Source organism: Notechis scutatus, chromosome 1 (assembly GCF_049901735.1).
Source record: "Notechis scutatus isolate UNSWTSFEM ecotype Mainland chromosome 1, rNotScu1.2, whole genome shotgun sequence".
NCBI lineage: Eukaryota > Metazoa > Chordata > Lepidosauria > Squamata > Elapidae > Notechis > Notechis scutatus.
Genome location: NC_142009.1, coordinates 197,597,431 through 197,624,667, shown reverse-complemented (window position 1 = coordinate 197,624,667; position 27,237 = coordinate 197,597,431). Strand labels below are relative to the sequence as shown.

At 36.4% G+C, this 27,237-nt stretch overlaps 1 protein-coding gene across 6 annotated transcripts in view; it reads left to right on the top strand.

The window, feature by feature from the left end:
• PKP4 (plakophilin 4) overlaps nucleotides 1-27,237 on the top strand; it is a 154,057-nt gene that overhangs the window by 114,400 nt on the left and 12,420 nt on the right. For all 6 annotated transcript variants that reach the window (XM_087949964.1, XM_087949963.1, XM_087949961.1 and 3 more), the window contains 9 exons: nucleotides 2,431-2,622; nucleotides 3,909-4,125; nucleotides 4,401-4,533; nucleotides 7,193-7,406; nucleotides 15,510-15,693; nucleotides 21,432-21,549; nucleotides 22,405-22,596; nucleotides 22,767-22,940; nucleotides 26,208-26,358. In XM_087949964.1, the coding sequence (XP_087806090.1) occupies nucleotides 2,431-2,622; nucleotides 3,909-4,125; nucleotides 4,401-4,533; nucleotides 7,193-7,406; nucleotides 15,510-15,693; nucleotides 21,432-21,549; nucleotides 22,405-22,596; nucleotides 22,767-22,940; nucleotides 26,208-26,358 (1,575 nt within the window). The remainder of the gene's footprint in view (nucleotides 1-2,430; nucleotides 2,623-3,908; nucleotides 4,126-4,400; nucleotides 4,534-7,192; nucleotides 7,407-15,509; nucleotides 15,694-21,431; nucleotides 21,550-22,404; nucleotides 22,597-22,766; nucleotides 22,941-26,207; nucleotides 26,359-27,237) is intronic.

Here is a 27,237-nt window from a genome sequence, read left to right as displayed (position 1 = left end):
ATAAAGAAGCAAAAGAGAAAAAAGTGATCTTCCATTTTGTTGTTAAACATAGCCAGCAAATATGTATTTCAAAATATAAAAATGTTTATATTATAATAGGATTTCTTTTTATGTAGAATTAACACTATTGTCTATACAGTATTGGTTAAGGATGTTACCTCTCTGGAGGTGACAGTTGTTTTTAGATGCTAATTTAACTGAAAAGATGCTAAAAAGATGGCATGTAATACTTAGTGGTGTTCCACAAACACATATGTTGATATCATAATCAATTACATTTTCTAATTGAGCAATCCCATAGTAGCCTAATTATAGAAATCTGATATGAGAAAAGAAGAATGACCTTGCTAAATCAGACCAAAACCCATCTTAATCCAGCATTTTATTTCTTGGAATGGTGAAATACTTGCTTCCAGTGTGCTCACAGGCAGATGGAGCCATGATGTTCTCTTGCTGCTTAGCAATTGGAGGCATGCTACTCCAGCATAAAAGTAATATTAAATGTTCAAACTAATAAGGCAGACCTTCAAAGGGTCTGCCTTCCATGAATTTCTCCTTTGAAAGCTTTCCAAGTTAGTAATCATCAACCCCGATTATCAGAACCGAGATAATTTAAATTATTTCTACAGAGCAAAGCTAGCCCAGCTTACTATACATTGCAGTCATTAACCTCTTTAATATAAAGCACTTACTGATTTTAGAAAATCTCTGAGTAATTCTAACTAGCCTCTGGTAGGGTACTTGTACCCCAAAAAAAACAATCTGATTTTTAAGAGTAATCACAATAACCTCCATGATCATTCTCCCCTTTTCTGTACCTCTGTTCTATCTATTTCATTTTAAATATATCAGTCTCATTTAGACTTCCAAAAATATCCGTAGGGCATTTGCTATTTCATTTAGATAATAGAAAAAAAGTTGCCTCTCATCTTAATATTGATGACATTTTATTTCAGAACTCTTTAACAACCATTCACAATGGTTTTATGAGATACATTATCTTCAGGTATCTTGTAAACCACATATTTGTAAACCGTCCAGAGTAACTTAGCTGAGATGGGAAGGTTATGTATGTACAAATATGATGGATAAATAAATAAATAAGCATTTAAGTTGCAAGACTGCTTTTTCATCTGTTTGAAGAATGAAATTGTGTTGTCAGATATAAAATAAACACAGCCTCTCATATGCACTGTAAATTTAAATGTTTAACAGTCTCAATTGTACAATTCAACATGGATCTAGGGAAAAATAATTAAAAAATGATAACTTACAGTTTGTTGGGAATGATTCATTGTGTACCATGTGTACATCTACTATATGTTTCTGAATTCTCATTGATTTTATTCTTATTTCAGTCAATCTATCTTAAAACTACATCAGGTAATATTATATGTCAACAAGCTGGCCAGGCAGCCCCACCAAAACTAGGAGGGGGAGAAAGGTCAGCAGACTTCTGAGGCGTGAAAAAAGTCTTATTTTTCAATAACAGCAGCACCAAGCCATATCCCCCAAAATCCAAGGTGTTCTGGTTCTTACAATGCTAAATGTTAAATATTGCTGGCAAACACTTCAGAAGAAAGGTTGCAGGTGTAAGGACACATTTTTCATGGAAACTTCTGACACAGTGAAGGTGACACAGTCAGAATGTGAAGCAAGCTTCACTGGTTTAAAAGATCAAAAAAACAAATATCCACAAGTCAGAGAATTGGAAATAAAGTCAATGTGATCCACTTCCTAGTTTGGGCAGTTTACTTGTACTGCATCATATATGGCTACGGGACAACTTTTGATTTATGTTGGAATGATCACTTAAGAAAGGGATTGCTTTCCAAACCCAAGGCAATATCCTAAGTAATAAACAGAATATTATTAACTATAATAGCACTACAGTACATCAACTTTCACATATTTTATTTCCCTGTCAACTTTGAAGAATGAACACAGATCTGGATAACAGTGAGATTGAGGACTGGATAAAGATTAAACAAGCAGAAAAATCATAATAGTTATAAAAAAGAGAAAGTACCAGGAGATGATCTGAACTTTTCATTTTAGATCCAAATGAAAACAAGAACACCAACAGAGAAAAATAAGTTTCTAAATCATGTGAAAAAACTGATTAAGAAAACAGGGTAGTCAACTCAAAAGAAGTTAGTAAGTAGTGAAAATTTTAGGAGTAATAAAGGGCAATAAATAACAGGATGCCAATTCATTCAAAAAGTCTAAGTCTGGACATGAATTTATTTGGCTTAAATTATTTCCTACTTACTTCAGTATTTCCTCTTTTGAGGCAGTGAACTTTTCTTGTGGCTTTTTTCCCCCCAAGTACTGACAAAAATCTGGGGGAAGAAAAATAGATTACTCATGGTAATCATCATACCGTGATAATTGCCATTTATTACTTTTTTATGTTTTATTCTTTTGTAGGCTTAAGGAGTTCATATGCTAGTCAACATAGTCAACTTGGACAGGAGTTACGTTCTAATGTATCTCCTGATTTACATATCACTCCCATTTATGAAGGTAGACCTTATTATAGTCCAGTATACCACAGTCCAAGCCATGGAACAGGTGATGTATCCCAAGGATCCCAAACTGCATTATATCGAACTGGCTCAGGTAAGTTTGAAATTGTGATTTCTCTATTATCCTAAAACATCTATACCAGCATTATATTCTTATTGTTGTGGTTAGATTTATATTCCACCTTTCATCCAGAAACATAGGATAAGGTAGGCTGATTTAGAGATAATTTGCACAAAGGCAACCTTTGAGGTTGAAACAATATTCCTATGTTTTGATATAAAGTATAAAACAATGTAAACATTAAACACTGTTTAGTTTGAATGCTTAGTGAAAAAATAGTATTTTGCTTTTAAAAAAAACAAAAACAAAGCAAATTTGGAGCAGATGTTGTGATTTGCAGGGAGGAAAATGTAGGAAAGTATTATTGTAGGCCAAATTTATTTTAGTTCTAAGCAAGTCATTAACTAAATGCATTATTTATTGCAAACCAAATCCAATTTTTGTCATGGCTAATTTATATTCCATTAATTTCAGTTGATTAACTTCAAAGAAAGGCTAAATATGGATTTAGCTCTATTTATCACCTTTATGACTAACCCATTTGGAAGATAAAATGTAAGAGATTAAAAAGTTGATCAGTACTGAAATTAAACCTCAAAATATATTTTTTTTACATAACACTGTACCTTGCATCCTAAAATAACTTACCTTAAGGAAGTTCACAGAAGGAAGTACCTCAACTATTCCTCTCCTTTGAATCCCATAAAAACCTTCTGGAGGATTGTAGATCTATGACAAGCAATATGAGAAAAGGCATTGCGGAATTTGTCTCTCGCATAAGCCCTCCTCCACTTTGTGAACAATACTATTGCTATTTATTTAGCAATAAACCTTAGAATGTTGTTAAATGCTTACTTCCAAATATAATTTATGAGAGCAGTACTAGGATAAATTTATTACCTTTAATATTCATAAGCCTTTGATTGGCTCAGCAGAGAAAATAATGATGAACCTAGGAGCCATTAATCCAGTGTTTCTTAGCTTTAGCAGCTTTATGTTGTGTGGGCTTCAACTCCCAGAATCCCTCTTCTCCCTGCCCCCTAGCATGTTGGCTAGGGGAATTCTGAAAAAGCCCATAAGTCTTGAAGTTGCTGAAGTTGAAAAAGACTGCATTAGTTTCAACTTATTTTAGGGTCACAACTATCTTCTGCTTAGTTTCATTCTTCCCAAATTAATAGAAAAGTATTCCAGATATTTTTAACATTCTTGAAAAGGAATTAAAAGGAAGTCAATGACAAAGCATATATGCCGGTATCTATGTATACTGTATGTTTGTTAACCATACAGGGGAGTATTCTCATAATTATTTGGTATACCAGGTGTTGGAAATCTGCAAAGATCATCTAGTCAGCGTAGCACTCTTACATACCAAAGAAATAATTACGCGCTGAACACAACAGTTACCTACGCAGAACCCTATAGATCACTTCATTATCGGATGTCTGAATCGAATTATAACAGAATGCAACATGCAGTCCCTGCTGATGATGGAACAACAAGATCTCCATCTATAGACAGCATCCAGAAAGATCCCAGGCAAGTATAAATGATACTTTAATCAGTTACATGCAATTAGCACTAGAATAATAATAATAAATCCTTAAATGATTCTTTCAATTTCATTCTGCAAGTTTTTCACCTCTGGTTTAGTTTAGTTTAGTTGTGCTGATGTCCAAATATTCAAACTATTGTTAGATACAAATGTTACATGACACACATCCCTAAACCCACCTTTCTTGGGAGATAACAAATAAATTTCATAAAATATCAATGCATTCACTCTTTCCTTTGAATTTTCTTATCTACTGAAGAGAATTTGCATGGCGGGATCCAGAGTTGCCGGAAGTCATTCATATGCTTCAGCACCAGTTTCCATCAGTTCAGGCGAATGCTGCAGCCTACCTACAGCATCTGTGCTTTGGAGATAATAAAATAAAAACCGAGGTATGGAACACTTCTTACTGATCAACTGTCATTAAATAATATTTCATAACTGTTAGAACATATGGTTTAACATTGAAATACTTATCAGGTTAGACACTGTAAACTCTATGAACTGAAAAATCCTGTAATGGAAATATAGTCATGCTTTTAAACTTTATTATGGTCACTAGAACACCATTGTGCAATTAGCTATTTCCCTCATTAACATAATATTTTGCTCATATATTTAGAAACCAACCCTGGCAACTTTAGTAGAACATTTTCTAAATATTTGCATATAAGGCTAATGGGGGAGATTTTTAAAATCTCAATTTTCTCTCTCACTAGCTTTTTAAAGCAAGTGTATGAATATTTATGAAGTTTTTAGTGAAAGTTATAAATATATGAAATGGAAGGGAAAATAATAGTACAAAGAATCTTGTTTAACTTTGAATTACTGAAAGTATGCTTTCCAGTACCGTGTTTCTCATATAATAAGGGCGGGTCTTTTTTTTTTTTTTTTTTTGGAGCCCAGAAAAAACGGCTAGGACGTCTTTCCGGGGGTGAATTAATTTCTACCACCCCCCCACCCACCCCCCGCGTGCACCCTCGCCTAGAGTGCTCCGCGGGCAGCCATGCCTCACCACCCGCCACTCCTAACTGCCGATCATGGCTGAGTGTGGAGGGCTCCCTACCCCCGCCAAGCACCTTTGCTGCAGACCCAGGTCAGCGGGTGGCGGCAGCGTGGATGTCCACTGAAAGCGTTTCAGCCACTTCTCGGGCCCACGAGGTGCGTTTTCATTTAATCCCAAGCGGCTGGTTGGGCATGAGAAAAGTCAAGCGAGCGTCTCTGCCACTGCTACCCTTGGTGCTCTAGCCTTGGGCTCTGCAAGTTTCCAAAAGTCCCAGTGAGCATTCCTGCATTCCAAGCGTGCCCAGGCCGAACTGCAGCTGTCCCTCTCTTGCCAGCACCGTCTCCAACAACAGCGGCAGCGCCGGCGGGAACCATGGAAGCTACAGAGGCCCAAGAAGCGGCTGAAATGCTGCTGGCAGACATCCACGACGACGCCCGCCCGCTGACCCGGGTCTGCAGCAAAGGGGCTTGGCAGGAGTAGGGAGCCCTCCATGCTCTGCCATGATCGGCCGTTAGGAGCGGCTGGTGGCGAGGCATGGCTGCCTGTGGGGTGCTTCTAACGGCAAGTCCCCCCGCCTTTCCCCCCATTTCGCATGTTTTAAAATAGGCCTAAATTTGGGGGGAGGGACTTAATTTAATTTTATGCCTAGAAAACATGCAGGGATTTCCTGGGGCGGGGGGCGTATTGTTGGAGACACACAGTATTATTTGCCACCTCTTAAACATTGAAGAAATCCATCTCTCTCCTGTGTTTACAATACAGTATTTATATTAGGAAATAGATATTCTGTATAAATATAATCTTATTAAGCCAATTTCAAGATAAACAAATTGAAAGTTGTTTCTGGTTTTGTTTTTCATATTTTCTCTATTTATAAGGGAATTAAAAATCCCCAGTGCAGACTTTTATAGATTTTCAAATTCTAGGACAAAAGCATAAATATTTTCTTAGATTTTGTCCTTAGCAATTCAAATAGCAAGTATATTTATACAGAGATGGGATTTACTCATTAATATTGAGATCACCTGAGACTGAAGCAACACTATGAATTACAAAGATGATTTGAACTACATTATTTCCATTGTTTGCTTTCCAGTAGGAGATAAACAAGTTATCTTGGCAAAAACACCAAATATACTACATTATTTTCGTTCCTATGTTGTTTTCTTTCTTTTTCTAAGTTGGCCAATTCCTCTATATCAGTAGTAGATAAGTAGCACAGATTACCTTGTCTTTCCATAACATTTTGATCAAAGTTCCTTCAAATTGTCTACGTCTGCTACATCTGCAGCATGGACAAAATGAGACCTATGTTTAGGTTTTGATAATTAATATATTAATAATAACAACAATGCCAAAATGAATGGAGCATTAAAAACAACAACCAGTAACCAGAAAGACTGGCAGAAATGTAGCTAAAAAGCAATATTTTCTCTGCCTACATCCTTATTTGCTGCTTTCTTTTCAGCACTCCATTCTTACATCTGTCTATTACAATAACTCCAAACCAATAACACTGAGTACTGATTGATTGAACTAGAAAAACGTGAGGGGGGAATCCTAATCACAAAGCTCAGAACAGCAGGCAGCAGTTGAAACACCTGGAATGAAAACATTTGAAGCAGCTAATTTTTGGAATAAAACTATTCGATTCCAATCCTAAAACAAAACTGGATATTATTTTTACAATCATATGAAAGATTTTAAGATTGAGAAAAGTGCATCTCTAGACTGTTGAAATGCAGCCAAACTTGTTTATGAAATTACTGTTAATCAGTTTTACTAAAATATGTGTAATTCATATTTAATTCCAGTTTATTGAGCGTAAGAACTTTCACTTTAACTGAAAATGGGAGTTAGGTAATACAAACACTATACACAACACTATATTTCAATAAATTAAACATGCTGTATATCAACTAAAAATCCCAAATGTTAAATAGGTGGACAGTACATTTGGTCTATGCAATTGTATGAGAAAAATGTATTTTTCCAGAATTTCATTTCATATATTCACTGAATGCTTTATTCAATATAATTTATAGGTGTGCAGGTTAGGAGGAATCAAGCACTTGGTTGACCTGTTAGACCACAGAGTTCTTGAAGTTCAGAAGAATGCTTGTGGGGCACTGCGAAACCTGGTATTTGGGAAATCTACAGATGAAAATAAGATAGCAATGAAAAATGTTGGTGGAATAGCTGCACTTTTACGGTTACTAAGAAAATCAATTGATGCAGAAGTAAGAGAACTTGTCACAGGTAATTTTTAATAGATAGGAAATAAATGATGTATAGTCAGGTACAATGAATAAACGTGCAAGAAAAAGCCTTCCTTAGAAATAGTTATCATTTGTTTGAAAAAAATAGCATATTTTTCAGACCATAAGACGCACCTAGGTTTAGAAAAGGAAAACAAGAAAATAGTTTTTTCCTTCTGCGTGTCCTGTTTTTGCCCTCCCTGGCATCCAGAAGCATTACAGGCCAAAAATGCACCCATTTTTGGCCTGCGGAGGCCTCTAGGGTCCCGTTTTCGGCCTCGCCAAGGAGGGCAAAAATGGGACCCATAAAGGCGTTCGGAGGCCAAAAATGGGTGCATTTTTGGCTTGCAGAGTGTTTCTGGACACCAGGGAAGGAAAAAATAGGATGCACGGAGGGTTTGGGAGAACAAAAATGAGCCAGTATTCACTCTTAAGATGCACAAACATTTCCACCCACTTTTGGGGGGGGGGGGGTTGCATCTTATAGTCTGAAAAATATGGTAATTGTCACAGATCTAAGGTGAGTCTGTTTGGTTCACTGAGACTTATACCAGAGTTAGATGACTTGGTTTCCTCCAGATGCTTTGCATATCAGATGCATATCCTATCATTTTTCTATCAGTTCTGGCCAGCATGTTCTTTTGCAAAGATCTGAAGATATAAGTGATATAAGTGCTATCCAAAACAGTTCATGATATCTTATATGTGAGTAAGCCTTACCTCTGGTTGGATATGCATAAGATTGTATTGGGATCTTTTGTGTTCTCTGAGCTTGGTGGTTTTCTTGGAGACACTTCATTACCAAATTAAATAACATCATCAGTGCTAATCAGCACTGATGATCTTACCTATTTTGGTAATAAAATGCCTACAAGAAAACCACCAAGCTCAGAGAGCACCAAGGGCCCCACAGTTCAATCCTAAACTACAAATATTTTCTTCTACAAGTTTGTATTTATAACGGTAAAAATTTAAAATATTGCCTAAAAGCCTATATTCTCTCTAGAAATTATTTAAACAGTGTAGGATGTTTAGTATATTTACATGATTTCATTGTGTTCAGAAATGTGCTGTGTATTTTCTTCATGATAAAAATTCTCTATTTTACTAATCCAAGCATGTTTAAATATATTTTTAATCCTTGGGTATCTGAAATCCGATGATATTTACAACTGCCAATAGAGAAGACTGATCCCCTAATTTGGGAAATATATTCTGTGAGAACACAACGTTGTAACACTTATTGACACCAGCTGAATCTAAAGTCTGTGGGCAGATTCACTTCCTCCATATCTTATTTTAAATTCAAGTACTGACAAGCTAGGGAGTTTATATCTTATGGGTAGTTTGTGCTTGTAAACACTGTAACTATTCACTTTAAAATAATCCCTTTCAAATTCAGAAATCTCAACTTCTGACACACATGGTTGATTGCAGTTTTAGAAAATTATTCACAGTGTTAGGAAATATTCACACATTTCGCTCTGCTTTACAAAGTGTGACACATGCATTAAGCATTAGCCAAACTGAACTTCTGGAATGTTGTTAGTTTTTGCAAGTTGTAAAGAACAAGGAAATCTGCAATACATGGAGTAAATCAGTGATCCCCAACCTTTCTTATGCCGTGGCCGATCCCAACCTTTTATGGCGCTGCCCGGTACTAGGCCTCTTTTTGATGAAAAAGTGCTTCCGTGACCTCACCAGAAGCACTTTTCATCAAAAAGATGGCGGCGCCGTGAGCTTTTCCGGAGAAATGGCTTTCACCCGAAAAGCTCAAGAATTTGATGAGAGCCCGTGAGCTTCACCCGAAAGCTCAGAGCACTTTTCATCAAAAAGATGGCGCGCCAGCAAACCAGCGCCCGGTAGGACTTGTTCCACGGACGTACCGTCCGCGGACCGTGGTTGGGGACCCCTGGAGTAAATTAAAGAAGAGAGGTAGAACATAGACTTTTTTCTCTTCGCTCCCTACATTCTTGAAAACTATCTCTATTCGACATATCTCTGCAGACAACTTTTAGTTCAATAAATCTGGTGCTTCTAACCTACTTAACCTGACGCCTTCAACCTTCCTAGAAAATTGTTCCATCACTACTTAGTCATTCACTCTGAATACTCACATACAGTGAGTTGACAACTGTTTCCTGCATTTCTCCATCCCAAAACTAAGACAGAAACAAAAATCATGATATAATTGTTTATGATAGAGAATAATATTACAACAGCTATTTTTGGTAGCTCCAATAATTTGAAAAAAGAGGAATTTGGAATTCTATTGATATTCTTTGCCAATCCTGGTATAACTCAGTAGTCAGAAGAAACAGCAATATTGCAACTATAGTGCTGTAGGAAGTCCTTCTCTTGCAAAGTTACGACGGACCTCCCCAGAGCTACTTATGACCCAATTTCAAAGTTATGACAGTCACAATCATCATGTGTTTGCATTTTGGGCATTTGACAATTGGCCTGCTTTTACAGCCATTTGCAATGTCTTAAGGTCACATAACCACAATTTGCAACATTTTTTGCCGGAAACTGCTTTTATTTCCATTTCACACAACAAACATCCATTGTCTTAAACGGTTTGCTTAAACACTGTGTTCATTTAATGACCATGGGATCACTTAAGAACTGCTAGAAGAAAGGTCATGAAATCTGGCACGTTCACATGGTGACCTGCTTAGTGACCAACACAACATATGACCATAATTCTGGATTCAATTAAGCTCATAAGTCAAGGCCTACCTGTACTTATTTTTTTCCCAGGATATTGAACAAATATTCTTTTTTTTTATCATTTCATTCAGGATGTTATTGAACTGCTGCTTAAATATGATTAAATTAAAAGAGTACGTAGATAGCATGATGTTATTAAACTAGTCCCTCTGGCAATTTAGTATATAACAAATGCCAATTTTGGCCAAAGTGCATTTTCCATCCATGTCATGGATCATGCATAATACCAAAGTTTCTGAATATTCCATTACACAGACAGAAGGTATGCATAATATTTTACATAATATTCAATGTAATATTCATAACATTAGCTCTAACATTGCCATGATTCTCTCAAACTCTAGTATTCATATTTTTCATGAATGATGATACTTAGTTGGATAATACATTGGCATGTGGGAAAGACCTTGATGGATGAGAGGAAAAGATGCTGCCTAGAGCAGAGTTCCCCAACCTTTCTGGCTTTGTGGACTGGCCCTGAGGGGAGGGATGGTTCTGCGCAATTGGCATGCAAACGTGCACACTCACCCACCACTTTTGCGGCTCGGTTCCAAAGGGCTCAAGGCCTGGTAGTGGGCCGCAGCCTGGGAATTGGGGGACCCCTGGCCTAGAGAAAAATCAGCCAAGAGTGGAAAAGCTCCCCAGTGGCTTAAAAGCCAGAAAAAGAAACTTAGGAAGGACCCAACCTAATAAATCAGGCTATTAAAAGTTGACAGCAGAAGAATCTTACTTTCAGGCTTTCATGATACTGTTGATGTTGTTACCTAATGAAGTTAGTCAGGTAACAAAACATCTGCAAACAGCTAAGCCCAGAGAACACTAAGGACTCCATAGTTCAATCCTGAGCTACATACATTCTCTTTTGATGGAGCCACGTATGGATGTTGTACGCTTCAATAAGCATGCAAATGGCAGAAATTTGCATGTAGGCAAACCTCCACCAAGGAACAACTTATTCTTTCTGCATGAACGCCTACAACAGCTTGCCCTGCACATAAACATCAGATGCAAGCCTCCAATAAATTGCAGTACTGGATGGAGAATAGTTCAGCACAGCAGCCGGAAAATGACACAACTAATAACCATAGATGCTGGCCTCAAACTAGCCTGATTTAAGTTTAATGTTAGGCTTGTGTTAAAAATAAAATAGTACTATTGGGTGGAGGGAATTGTATGCACTTAGCATTATACTTACACTGAGGGATTGATTCTGCACATACAAATTAACAGAATAGCATACTTTCACATGAAATCAGGATTTCCTGGTGTGTTACACCTCCAAGTGCAAGGAAGAATACATAATTTTGCTGTAATTATGGATACATGAATATTTATTTAAATGCGCTCTTTACACTTTATATTTAAATTTGGTTTCAAAATTATAAATTTTGTGGTGACATTGAAACTGATCTTAAGACATTTCCCCATTTTTATTAGAATTTTCATTGAAATTTCATTTATTCTCCCTTCTCGGGTATCTTTGCAAGAAGTTAGGGACTGTTTGTAATAACTTAAGAACAGAATTATCATTCTACTGTTCAAGTAATAAGGGAATATATATCATACAATCTAAAGCTGAATCAAAATTGTGGTCAGAAATGATATAGAATATTTTGGAGCCAACTGTGATTAAACTAGGAAGATTTTAGTCATTTTAAAAGTGATTCAGGCAGTTTGTGTCTTTTTCTATATCTTCTTTTTAGAATATGAATTTATTCGCAGTGCAAAGTGATTAGTTACCTGAAGAAAAGAATAAGGAGGCACCTGGACAAATGTATATTGTGGTGCCATTACTCATCAGTCATATTTAGCATTGAGTATGAAAAATAGCACTTTCCATTTCCTCTGAGATATTAATGCAAGCATGTCAGTAATTAGTTGCAACTAAACCATGTCAAATTTAATTAAGTGTTATTCCTGTTTGCAGCCCATCATGTTTGCTGAATAATTGCCCCCCAAATCTTGGTAAATAGACTTTCGCCTCCAATTGTCTATTACAAGTAACCCTTGCTTAACTAGCACAATCAGGGTTGGCAATTCTGTCATTAAGCAACATGGTCATTAAGTAAGTCATCACATGATCATGACAGACTTATGATCTTACTTCCCCCGTAGTTGTTAAGCAAATCATCCTCAGTCATTAAAGAAGACATGACTCTGACTTACAATTTTATTGTTGGCTTCTCTGTTGACTCTGCTTGTTGAAGCCAACTGTCCTTAAGAATGGACTATATGTACAACTATTATGCAAATGTCATTTTCCTGGGCCTGTATAAATCTTTTGTCTTTTCCATAACTATACAGCTAGTCCTTAACTTAAGATCAAACTTGAGCCCAACATTTCTCTTACTAAGTAAGACAATTGTTAAGTAAATTTTGCCCCATTTTACACAGTTGCTGCAATTATTAAGTTAGTAGCAAGGTTGTTAAATGAATCTGGCTTCCCCATTGACTTTGCTTGTCAGAAGGTTGCAAAAGATAATCACATAACCCCCAGGACACTGCAATCGTCATAAGTATGAGTCAGTGGCTAAGCACTTGAATTTTGATCATGTGACCAAGGGGATGGTGAAACGGTTGTAAGAGTGAAAAACAGTTGTAAGCCAGTTTTTTTCAGTGCCATTGTAACTTTGGACACTAAATGAACTGTTGTAAGTTGAGGACTACAAGGGAAGGAAGAGAGAAGGGAAACAAATTTTACACGTTCACACAACATGTTGTCTAACATGTTTGAATTGGTAAAAGAATGGAAATCATATTTTGAGCCACAGTAGCGCAGTGGTTAGAATGCAGTACTGCACTTGCAGGCTTCTTCTGCTGACTGCCAGCTGCCTGCAGTTCGGCAGTTCGAGTCTCCCTGACTGAAGGTTTACTCAGTCTATATCCTTCTGCAGTGGGTAAAATGAGGACCCAGATTGTTGGGGGCAATATGCTGGCTCTGTAAACCACTTAGAGAAGGCTGTAAAGTACTGTGAAGCTGTATGTACGTATTTATCGGCGTATAACACGCGACAGGCGTATAACACGCACCTTCATTTTAAGAGGGAAATTTCAGGAAAAATTTAAATTTCTAAAAAAACTTTGAAGCATCGCCCGGCCTCCGGGCTGCCCTCCGCCCCACCCAGCTCCGGCCTCCGCCGCACCGCCCGCCTCCGCTTGCCCTCCGCCGCACCGCCCCGGGCTCCGGCTGCCCTCCGCCGCAAACACCCCCGCCCGGCCTCCGCTGGCTTCTGAGACCCCCTCGGGCGTATAACACGTATACATCATTTGCCCCCCAGGGGGGAAAAGTGCGTGTTATACGATAATGTACGGTAAGTCTAAGCGATTTTGCTATATTTTATAAAAATTAACTCTTCACTACAGTTTCTTTATGGGTGATGCCTACTGGTTTATTGGATGATATGAAATGAAATTATGATGAAAGAGATAATCCGTAACAAAATCAATTGGGTTCTCAAAATTCTCCCCATTTTTCAAATTCTGGGAAGATTATTACCCATTTCAGATACTGGAGAAGTTATTTTAAATAGCACTGTCGCTTGACCAGCAATTAGGATTTTTTTTAGTTCAGATTTTATTTGTGACATTCCTGTTTATACCAAGAAGTCAAAAATGGTTGGATAATTGTACCCATAAAATTAATAAATATTATAAAATAAAAACAATTCTATAGAGTGATGAACTATGCAAAGGAAGTATTTGGTTGGGAGTATTAGTTATTCATATATAGAAATTCTCCCCAAAGTTTGGTCACAGATAAAACAGATAGGATTCTGGGAGGAAAAACTGACAGCCAATTTCATAGAGAGTATCCTATTTTTGCTGCTCTAATACTGATCTATTGACAGTGGAGAAAGAACCATAAAATGAGAAATGTTGGAATTTTACATTCCTTCTTTGGTATCCAGATGCTAACAGAATATTTGTTAAGAAGAGACTGCTCAGAATTTCCAGATATTGGAAATATCATTTTACCTTTACAGAACAATCTAAGGGGGAAAAATACATTGTTAAAGAAGTTTGGCCCAAAAAATATTTTGCAATTTGGTGAGACAGATTATTGTTATTTCAAATTCTCTTCTTGTAAATATTTGTCAAGCGTTAAATTTGAACAGTGAAGTAAATGTTAGTTCAGGAAGATTGTAAAAGAAAAACCTGTGCTGAAACCACTTCAAGTCTCTGACAAACTATAGTGACTCAATAAGTGCTACACATTAGGTCAGGCTTATGATTGTAGCCATTAATGGGCTTTTATCTTCCATGAATTTGCCTCTTTTAAAGCCATTCAAGCAAAACAGTCATCAGGATATGTCAGCATGATTACCTAGTTTTAACTGTGCCAGTGTCTTTAAAAAGTATTTCTTGTCTGTTCTGAATCCCACACGTTTTGCTTCCTTGGATGACCCCACTGTTCAGAATTTTGAAAGACGAAGAAAGACTCATTTATTTTCTCGACACCAAGCTTCACTGAGCACACTTATAATGATCACCCTTATTTGATTTTTTTTTTAAGGGAAAAAGTCCTAAATGTTTCTTTGGGGCTATGAATTGGAGTATTATTTATAAAGCTGCAGAAAGAAGTGCAGGCTTTATTTGCAGATTCATACATGCAATACTTTTTTTTCTTTTTCTTTCTTTCTTTTTTTTCAATCTTTATGAAGATAAGGAATATAATACCATTATATTCATTATTTATAAAAATAGCTTTTGTAATTTCATCTACAATAAATCCATCACAGTGATTGTTTTATATTCTGATTCTTTGAAAAATAACTCACCCATTATAACACTGAATCAATTTTTAACAATACCTTGAGTCAAAAATCTTACATATTTCCTAAATCACTCCTTTGTATTTCCTTTATAAATGGCGGGTGCGTTTCATTTCTTAGAATATACAGAAATATATAGGAAAACCTTTATAAAGCAGTACACAATGCTATATTTGTTTTTGGGTTCAGTGGAGCTTACTCCAGAGAAAATGGATGTGGGATTGCTGTTTAGGTTGGATCAATTCACCATTTGCACTGCAATCTCATGCCATTCTAAGTTCTTCCTGATTTATAAAATCATCAATAGCTGTGACCACTTCATGTTTTATAGACCTAGTAAGAGCTCCTTATTTGCAATATATTCAGTGTTCCAAGTTGGCAGACTAAAAACACATAGGAAAAAAAAATGATATTTTGGTGTTAGGCAGTGGTAATGGTTGCATTTATATTAAAATTGCCAACATTATGATCATTGTTGTTGTTTTAAATTGTACTGGGCTTACTGTTGTCAGTCCTTTGCTCTTTTGAAATGATAGTTGAAGCTGATACGTCTTTTGGTCTTTTCTGTTACAACATATGATATATCTTTTTTTCCAAAGGTGTCCTCTGGAACCTGTCTTCGTGTGATGCAGTAAAAATGACAATCATCCGAGATGCTCTAGGAACATTAACAAACAGTGTGATAGTTCCTCATTCTGGATGGAATAATTCTTCCTTTGATGATGATCATAAAATTAAATTCCAAACTTCTTTAGTTCTGCGCAACACAACAGGTTGTCTAAGGTAAAGTCATAGTTTCATAATAATCACCTTAACTAGTAAATGCTTATGCATCCTTTTAAACCATTCATCTTTGTAATTGAAGCTAATATTCTTTCTTTTCAGGAGTAAAATAAGTGCTGCAAATGTAGACCCAAAGATATACTATTATATGAACAAAATAATTATGTGTATTTGATTAAATACTAATTCAAAGTTAGCCTAGTTGATTTGGTCCAGATCAAAGTAATAATTTATTTTGTAGCATATTATCAATGTGTGTATGGTTTTTATTAATGCATGCATTGCAAAATTAAGACAAATTACTTCTATCAAAATCAATATAATAATAGCTAGTATGTATGTCTCTAAGAAATTGGTTTTGCCCAGTGGTTTGTTGGAGGGTTTTGTTTGCATTTTTTCCTCTTAATTAGCAAAATTCACTTCTCATGTTTTATCAAAAATGTTTAAGTAGGCCCATGAGTGCCAAATATGTCCATTTTGCATGAAAGTCTATTGTTTAAGTTACATTAATTCAGCTCTACTTTGGGGAAGGCGTTTTGATCTCGGCTGCATTCTGTAAATCCAGATTCAAAAATAAATCTGTAGACTTTCACTTCAAAATCTAAAAACCCACTCAATTTATTTTACAGCCTTTCTTAGTTATCAAGCACCATAAGTTCAGAACTCCTTTCCTGGTTACTGGTCTTTATCGGTTGCCTTTGGTGAGATGAGTGGCTATATACATTTATAAAATAAATAAAATCTTGTGATTAAAAGGTACTTACTACTTCCAGTGGGCTACCTTTATGTTTCAAAAGTGGACTTATCTTACAACAGTATGATAATTTCTCAAGGAAACCTTATTCCTTAAGTTCTCAGCACTACTGAACTTCATATTGGCTTGCAGGGATTTTGAAATGTCAAGTTCAAAACCAGGTAGTACTTTTGACATAAGAACCGGATAAGGTATCTTTGCCTGTAACAGAATTAGTTCTACTTATGATTTTTGCCTTAGCATTAGCATTGCTGGTTCGAGCAAATTTAGCTTCGGTGGAGATTTCAGTTCAGTTGCCATTCAAATCAGGTGCCCCTTCACTACCTCTTAGAATCTTTTCTGGGAGCTCATTGGCTTATATATTTATTAGGGTGATTACTAGATTTAAAAGCTTTTGTTTTGAATTAGCTGCCCATTCCCTTTCAGAGATTTGTTGATAAATGACCAAGGGATCTCTCCCACCATATGAGGAAAACCATTCTTAAACTCCTGGTCCAATAGACATTATTTCATTTCACCCTTAAGCTTATCCAAATGGCTATTGGATTTTGCATTGGACATCATCCAGTATCCACCAGTTATGAGTGAGTAGGTATGTGTACCAGATGCCCATTCCTTTACTTCTAGTTTTTTCTTAGATTGGCAAAGAATGCGTAGCAGAAGCTGCTTACTATGTTCCATGCTTCTAGATAAGTAGGGAAACTATCAAAGATAAAGGATGACAATTACCGCTTTCTTGCTTCATCATTTATCTTCACCTCCATTACTGTTGAGTATGGCCCAGCACCAAAATTGGAACCTGTTGACAGACAGGAAATTTAATTTCAAAGAATGTAATTCTTACAGTATTCAGTCATTGCTTTGTCCTAGCATACCACTAATCCTCAAGCTCCTACAGGCTATTATCAACAATTTATGTAGGGAAAGACAAGTGATTGTTCAGGGGAACAAACAACAAGAAGTTACTGTCTTCTTTATCATCATGCCAAGCAACAAATCATAGCAGCTTAACATGTAGTCGTGTTTTAGCAAATGCTGCCTGCTTCGTGCAGTGTCAGGGATGGAGGAAATAGCATCTCAGTCCCTCTGCTCTTGTGTCGCATCATTTTCTTTCATCATTTGTCATCTAAAATTCAGTGAACTCCAGTAACAGCACCTCTGACTCATCTCCACAGAAACAACTTTTATAGATCTTTTTTCCTTGAAAATGCTCTTTTTTTCCAAAGCTGTGGCTGTTCTGTATGCCTCTTTCTTCAGTCCTTTGAATTAGTTGTGCGGGTCTTCTGCAGGAACCTTTCACAGAAAGGTTGAGCCAGCCTGCAGGAACCTTTCACAGAAGAATATTCCATGCACATCTAGAACAAATAAAACTTCACCATTTTTCTAAGTAAAGTAGTAGAAAGTTGAGGATTTGCTACATATTAATTGCAAATTTCAAAATCTTTTGGGTGACAATCCTCAGCTACGGTCTGTTTCTGAATCAGACAATGTCCTACAACACCAAGGAATATGGCAGACAGCAATAGCACATGGCAAGGAGTATGCCATATGGGTCATTCTTTAGTGACTGTGTATCTGGATAACAACTTGCTGATCCACAAGAACAAAATGGAAGCATTTACCATGGGGAAATGGTTCTTTTTTCTCTTTTGTAAATCTTACATTTTCTGTGCTCAATCATATGACTGGCCCACCATATGACTATGCTATTTCTCATCATACAAAATCCTACAACTTGATTTCCCAACATCACAAATGGCTAAATATAGTTTTACAACCAGTATACTTCTCTGGCTGCCATTGGGAAAACTGCTTTGTCCATTACTGTGATTTTTGCTTGATTCAGATCCAGTCTACAGCAGGACTGGTTCAGTTTCAATTTATCCTATTCAGGTTTTCCTTGGTGCCTTGCACTGAACTTTCCAGCCACAAGGTCATGTTCTCCAGCATACTTTGGAAGGGAGTAAATTATGCCCAATATCGGGGATCTCTCTCCCTCCCTCCTACCCCCTCTCCCCCCCTCCTCTCAAAAGATTGTTGTTGTGAGAAAAATCAGAAAAGCAACGTTGGATATGTTCACCACCTTGAATTATTTGTAAAAATAACAAAGGAATACAAATAAATAAAAAGTTATGCAACTATGCCCACGCTACATCCATAACTGTTTTTGGAATTCATGAGTTATTACTGGCTAGTGATTATTTTGCTGATGGATGGCTTCATTTTTTTATATAGTCCATCAGCATGATGCCAAGGATCTTACAGAGACAATGCATTTGGAAGGTATCTTCTTTTTAGATCTCTAATTGTACGACTGTCTGTGATTCAGCCCCATAGAATAGCACTGGTAGTTCTACTGACTGAAATATTGATGTATACGGTAATGTTAGACAATAAAAGTAAGAGACAGTAACAGTAAGTAACAAATAAGTTAACCAAAAGCTGTGATGGTGGCACTGATTTATTTTTTATCACTTCGCCTACACTGAGATGTTGAGAGGACTTTTTCTGTACTAGGGAACTGAAATATTTGAATTCTTTTAATTGTAGCTCATTAGCTATTTGACTCTTGATGAGCCATCGCCACTCAATATTTTCATGTTTTCCATTCCGATTACCAATCCAAATGACCATGTTGCCATGGCAAAAATTGCAGTGTCATCTGCATACATTAAGTCAATGATGAGCTGTCCCTGGCCATATTCAATTCCGTGCTTATTAGTGAAGATTTTTTTTTCATGAAGGCATCTGTTGCAGTATTGAACAGCAGTGAGAATGGGACACAATCTTGGCATAACCAGTGCACTCCAGGAAACCCTCTTATAGTTCACTTTTGAGGCAAACTCAACTGATTGAGATATTACATCTGTGCTGTAGGAACCAGGGGATCTTGCTTGACATTTCCTCAGAGGCCAGCGCTAGCTGAACTGCATTCATTCTTCCATGATATGATGTAACATAAATATCTGGTGATAGCAAGCCTGGTTTGGAGAGAAACCAGCAAGCCTCTTGTTCTCTTTGTTTTTGTATTTGGAGTTGGAATATTTTTATCAGCCTTAGAAAGTAAATTGATCCCATGGTAACTTCTGCACTTGTGGTTGTTCCCCCCCTTTTTAAAAATGTATGGGGGACTCTGATGGCTTGCTTTGGTGTCTAGATCAGCAAGTGGACAATTAGTGGTGTGCACAATTAGTGAGCACAGTTCTTAGCAAAGTTTACCTCCTGACTTCAAGTGCTTCTGCTGTGACCTCATCACATCCACCTGCTGTGCCTTGCTTTAGTTGTTTTATATCCTCTTCAGTCTCTCGGATGCTTGATCTTGCCTCTGCTATTGGTTCTTGAAGAGACCCTAAATTGTTTCTGCAGGTGGTATATCCGTTCTTAGTGGTTATATATGTGGTGGAAACATTATTCCATCAGTTCAAATTTTCTGTGCTCATATGTTAAAAGGTACCATGGGGTTTGCAAACATTATCATTGATGTTATCCATGTGACCTCCAAGACATTACAATATGGTATATAATATACAGTATTCTTGTTGCCAAGCTACTTTTTGTGACTTTGCAGCAATATTATTCCAATACTGTCAACCCAGCCATATAGATAGTAACACATCTATATGCCGGTCCCAAGCCCGGATAAATGGGGAGGGTTAATTCCCTATTGAGGGATTAAAAAAATAATAATCAGGCACCCCTCTACATAAATAATGGGAAACAGATATTTTACTGAAAATCCAGAAGCAAATTACAATAGCTATAAAAAAATTAAAAATCACACAAAAAAACCTAACCATCAAATTAAAGTAGAACCATGGCTAGACAGGCCAAAAAAGATGGGTTTTAAACAGATACTTGAAACACAATAGTTTTGGGGCTCATAAGGGAGATACGGAGGATCTCATTCACAGATTTTATGTCAAATTTGAACATGTAGCTTGATCAGAGTTGAACTGATACAATATTTGAAGAAAGCTGTGGCTTGGTAAATATTGTAGAAGATTCTGAATTTTCTCTCCAAATACGAATGGTCTTAGAGAAAAATAGAATATGTTGTATTCAGAGATGCTAGTCCACTATTGCTGTTATATTCTCTGGCTTTTCTGTCCTTTTGTTTATATTCTCCAAATGAACTCCAGAGGGTTGGAGGTAAACACCAGAGCACATCAGAGAAATGGAAAGGGAGACAGAAATCTGTTTGTACAATATTAGTTGTTGCCCATTGTAAAAATAGACTTTCTGTTAAATTGTTGTTTTGGTTACCTGTTCATTTAGCACACAATAACAATGGTATCCTTGTACAACAACAACAACAGATAATGTGTTTAACGATCTTAGATTCTTGAGAAGAATCCAATAGTAAAAAGTAGCAAAACCTGTTAGAACTATCTATAACAGTGGGGGCTAACCTTTTTGGCACTGAATGCCAAAACGGGAGCGCACATGGAGTGCCAGCTTAGCTTCCCAATGCCGGCCACCTGGTCTTCCGGTTTCTAATGTGCATGCGCACACAAAGACCAGTTGGCCAGCACGCACATGCGCTCCGGGGAGATGCTCTTCCGCTTTCTGGTGCTTCCAAATGCATGAAGACCAGCTGGCCGGCAAGTGCATGCACTCCGGGGAGCTGCTCTTCTGGTTTCTGGCGCTCCTGCATGCGCGAAGACCAGTACACATGCGTGCGCCGGATTCCAGAAGAAAAATGGGCAATGGCTGGCATGCCTGGAGAGATGGTTCTGTGTGCCACTTCCAGCACGTGTGGCATAGGTTCGCCATCACGGATCTATAAACTATGTGTACATAATAATCATCATACGTCAAAACGAACACTTCCAGATTTTTTTATACTTTCCCACGAGTCAGTAGTATCATCTTGAATAAATATTCTTCTATAATCAATTTGTTGTATAGGCATAGCTGAGATAATAAAAAAACACCCATGCATATATCACAGGAGCTGTATTTTTTGCTTTGTTTTGTGCCTTAGGAATTTAAGTTCTGCAGGAGAAGAGGCAAGGAAACAAATGAGATCTTGTGAAGGATTGGTTGATTCTTTGTTATATGTGATCCATACGTGTGTGAACACTTCTGATTATGACAGCAAGGTATGCAAATGCTTTAATTATCAAATATCTTTTCATAACGAGAGTTACATAGAATTGACAGGTGTCTATATTATTTTAGTCAGAATTTGTCTTTTTGTCACTGAATGTTTTGTATGTGTATAGTTATTATTGGTATATTTTTTGTGTGGACAGAAAACTTAAATAAACAGACAAGGGTTTTGTTGCTGCTGCTGCTTTCTTTTCAGCTCTTTCTAATTCCTATATTATTCCCCTTATTCTAATTTAGCATTTTTAAGAGATAAACTGTACTTGTTGTTTAGGGAAGATTCATTGTGATAAAGCTTGTGAACACCTACAGAAAGGTGTTACCTATATTAGCACTATCTGATACTGACAATAATTCATTAAGTTAGTACTTCAAAATAAGGAAAACAACCAGGATATACAACATCTTGAAATATCTACATTATTTCAGCAAAGATTTAAAAAAAACAACCCATAGCCATAATACAGCCAAAAAGACAGAATCAGCTTTGTGGTGCCATGTTTGTTAAATTTCAGAAAGGGCTGATGTTTCTTATTACTTCAATATCACAAATTCAGGATTTGAGAAATGCAGTAGTTTGGGAATTTAACATGATTTTTTATATTAATCATTCCATATTAAAATATTCAAAAATGTAATCTTCATTGCTTTACTTGGAGAAGTGAAAACTTAAGGAGAAACAGCTTTATAATCCCTCTTGAATTGTGATGGTGAAACTATGAGTGCTCAGAAAAAATATTTTCTTTCTTTCTTCCCCTTCAACTTATTTATTCTCTAAATATTCTCTAAAATTTATCTGCCCAAAATCACTATTGGATTTCTTTGAATCTCTTCTGCTTCACTTTTAGACAGTCGAAAACTGTGTGTGCACACTTCGGAACCTTTCTTACCGTCTAGAGCTGGAGGTTCCTCAAGCCCGCCTTCTTGGCATCAGTGAGCTGGATGACTTTTTGGGGAAGGAATCACCTAGCAAAGATTCTGATTCAAGCTGCTGGGGGAAAAAGAAGAAGAAAAAGAAAAAAACTTCACAAGAGGATCAGGTTCTTTTCTCTTCCCCCCCCTTTTTTTTTTTTTTTTTTGTATAACACTTAAAAGAATTTTTCCATTATCTGTTTATATTACAGTGGAAGCTTTTCATGAGAACATTGAGTCACAATAAAAAGAAATAATTGTTTGAATGTAATATTTTTATTGTGTTTATTTTGTACAGTGGGATGGAGTTGGTCCAATACCAGGGTTATCCAAATCTCCTAAAGGCGTGGAAATGTTGTGGCACCCATCTGTAGTAAAACCATATCTAACTCTTCTAGCTGAAAGTTCTAACCCAGCCACTTTGGAGGGTTCGGCAGGGTCTCTTCAGAATCTTTCTGCAGGCAACTGGAAGGTAATGTATGAAACTTGGGAGTCATAATGGTTCATTCCTACTGCCTTTGCAACATTGGTACTTTATTGGAGAGACACTTGCGACGTAGAATGTGCAATTTGCAGTATAAGTTGCAATATTACAGAAAACTGCAAACATTTTTTTAATCCAAGAAACTTGCTTGAAATCACAAGGTCTCTTCTGAAATATTTCTAGAATTATTTCCATCTAACAAAACGTCAATCTGCAAGTGGATCCTATCACTGTTATTCAGCTAGTAAAATTAATTGGCTTGATTCTTTACAGTGCATTTGCAACTTAACTAGATTTAACATTAGGTTGCAATTCTGAAGTCTGGAACGACATCCTATAAAATATATAGGATATATTTTAGGGGTAGAAAAAGAAAGTAGGATTTTGAAGGATGAATATGTACTGTATTTTTCAGTGTATAAGACACACTTTTTCTACCCCCAAAAGTGGGTGAAAATGTCTGTGTATCTTATACAGCAAATGTTGCTGAAGCCCCATCCACCCGCCGGCCCCCACCCTTTGGCCTCTGCCTCCCAGAAATTTGCCTCCTAACAGCAAACAGCCTGTTTCAGCTTCAGCACAGCCTGATTAGCACAAGCAGCTGGTTGTTGGTTGGATCGCCTCCCGACGATCAGCTGTTTCAGGCTGCTGGGATTGCCATCGCCTATTGCCACCTCCGTGCTCCTTATTTTCGGCCTCTGCATCTCACTTTTGGCCTCCGTGCACTCATTTTTGGCCTCCACACACCCCATTTTCCACCCGTTCTGATCTCCGCTGCCCGGAACGGGCTGAAAATGGGTCACACGGAGGCCAAAAACGGGGCATGCAGAGGCTGAAAATGGGATGCAAAGGCCAAAAATGGGGCGCGTGGAAGCGGCAATAGACTACGGCGATCCCTGCAGCCTGATACACCTGATCGTGCTAATCAGGCTGTGCTGAAAGCTGAAACAGGCTATTTGCTGTTTGCTGCAAGGAGGCAAATTATTGGGAGGCAGAGGTAGATTATTATTTTTTCTTGTTTTCCTCCCCAAAAGCTAAGTGCGTCTTATACTTTGGAGCATCTTATACTCAAAAAAATATGGTATATGTATTTAGAATGTATATGTATACATTCTTTCTCAGCCATCTGAGAACCCTTGTTACCTATCTTATATCAGAGCTTTGATATCGGAACAAGCAAGAAAAAGGAGAAGGTCAATAGACATTCCCTGAGCATGCTAGGAATTTTCCTAGCTTTATCAGGCTTCTAATATAGTCATAGAATAGAAGAAGAATTATGCTGGCCTTGAAGCTGATATAGTTCATGACCTTACCATTGCTATCAATAATTGCAAGACCAGGAAAGTAATATTTGGGCCTCAAAACAATCTTTTGTCCTTCTGAACAACAAACAGCATGGTTTGGGGATCCTGGCAGGCATATCACAGCTCTACATCAAAATGTTGAGCTGGTTTTCCAACCATTGTCATGCATAGTTAGGCCTTTATATATGGGCCAATTGAACAAAACCAATTGCTCCTCAACATTCATTGTTTAATAGAAGTGGAAAATCAGAGAGTTGTTTGAATATCCATTGCATTCTTTTCAGATCCAATGACTAAATTCATCAAATGCTAAAAGTTAAGATGCATCTGAAGATATTCTTATATTTCAAACATTTTGTATTGATCAATTATATTTTGGTCATACACCAGCACAGAACCAATAACATAACAATTACTGTAAAACAGACATAAAAATTAAAAAAATTCAAATGGATAGAATAAAATAAGGTGAGGTTAAAAATTACAAAGTGCAGGAATTAAAACATGAGAGAATCCAATAAAATTACAATTAATTTTACAATGAATAATCTAAATGCTATAAATAACTGGGACAGATAACTTTAAAAAGCATAAGTAATACTAGAATTTATAAGACATTACAAGAATGTAAATCTATTACTAGCTTATATTACGTCTAATACTTGCTAAAGGCCTGCAAAGGGTTGTTGGGATAAAATGAACCTTTTGCAGGGCTTCAGCAAGTATTAGACTTAATATAAGATAGTAAAGCTTTACATTTTTGTAATATCTTTAAAATTCTAGTGTTACTTAGGGTTTTGGGTGTTGTTGTTTTTTAGTTATCTTCCCTAGTTATTTGTAGCAATTATGGTCCAACCAATTACAACCAAGAAATGGCAGAGTAAAATTTATGTGCATATTTAAAAGGAAAAGAGAAAAGGTAAGGAGGAAATGGGGAGAGAGAAAATATATTGAGTTATGGAAGCCTAGTTAAGGCTCACCATCACCTCATTTGGAGGAGTTGTTTACGTTTAATCATACCATAGTTCTAATTCTGAAATAAGTTACATTCTTTGGAATCCTTACTTCCAGTCAATTATCAAGAGACTAAGGCAATCAGCCTCAGCTGCCCAGATATTTATGTTATATTCATGGGGAAATAAAAGTATCTTATAAATTTTCATTTTTTAAAAAGGCAATTCAGCAATATATGTCCCACAGTTTCAAATTCTCCCTCACTTCAAGGACAAAGCTACAACTGTTCCCTCCTATTTTTTCTAATATGTTACAGCATATAACAAGAACAAAAAAAGATATTTTTTTAAAAAAGAGTATTATAAATAGCATTCTGTTAAGAATACTGGATGGCCTTGTCTGAACACAGTTTTATAACAGTGTAGTATAATTTATCATACTTTTTAGATTATATTGTAAAATTTAATAAATCTAGCATTTTTCTAGAAAAACAATTTAATTCAACTAAGTTTCCAGCAAAAAGTAAGAAAAAGTGAAAGACAATACTGAATACTTCAAATTCTGTTCTGCAGAGCTCATCAATGTTACTTTACAAAGTACTTTGTCACTCCAAGAGATTTTTTAAATATGTACTTTGGAAGATACTTATAAATAAATAACATACTGCTATGTTAAATTGCTTCAGCAGCTTGACTTTCCAAACATTTTGTCTTTATTCTATAAGTGTCACTGCATCTTTAATGGCTATTGAAACAATGATCACATAATTTAGTATTTTAATTCATTTTATATCTCTATGACTCATAAGAAAAAGCCTTCCGATGCTCAATCAGTGCCAAACCCACACTTAATTTAATGGGAACTGGATACAGGATTCCCATTTATAGTTAGAATAAACTTGTTTGAAAAGATATAAAAATGTACGTTTTGAAAAGTAATTTCGATGGATTCATAAATAAGAAAAGGCTTGTAAGTAACTTTTATTTTTATGCAACAGTTTGCAGCTTATATTCGAGCTGCTGTCAGGAAAGAGAAAGGACTTCCAATTCTCGTGGAATTGCTAAGAATGGACAATGATAGAGTTGTTTCTTCCGTGGCAACAGCCCTAAGAAATATGGCATTAGATGTGCGTAACAAGGAACTTATTGGTGAGTATTGAGAGATATGATCCAAACTACAAGAAACTTTGAAGACATGTTTTTAAAAAATCATTTTAGAATTCTATTATCCATTCCGTGCCATTCCACTGTGAAAAACTGCCACCAAAGATACATTAATTTCGTTGAAATTTATATTTGCTGAACTTGATTGGATTTTTTTTTCTCATTTCAATATAACCATAATCTTAAAGATCTTTTTACATCTAATGGTGGGTTCTGACAACTTCTAATGGTGCTTTCTCTTTGGAGATTTATAGGTTTTTTTTTTAAAAAAAATCATTTTAAAACCTTTTTTTAAACTTTTATATTTATCTCAAAATGACAGTGTGGATAGGTAAGACCCATTTCTTACCATTAAGCCTCTCTTCCCTTCTTCCTCTGGATTTCTTTTTCTAAATGAAGCAAGAATGTTTACTAATATGGTTATTCATACAGTCTCGATAATTGGTTTGAGTTCCTGAAAAGTCTATGATTAGGAGTTGATTTGGTATTTTTCAAAATCAGACCAGATGAATTATCTTGAAATACAGCTTGCCAGCCAAGAAATAATTCCTTCTTGTAGGTCAGAAAGTATAACAGGTTACACTTTCAGATCTAAACCCAAGTTTTTTATGAAGTTTAAATCAAGTAGAAGGAAATCAAATTCTGGCTGCAATGCTTCCAATACCCTGTGCCTGTTTGGTAATGGCAGTGGACATAACATTCCCTCAAATACTCCCAATATGTGGAGAGATTGCAAAATTAATTATTAAAAATATTAGAAACTATTAAATTCATTAAAAAGTTGTGCAAGGAAGCATTTAAAATTTGTGCTAGGAAAATACCAAGGAAAATAGGGAAGTTTAAACATACTAAGAGCAGGTATGC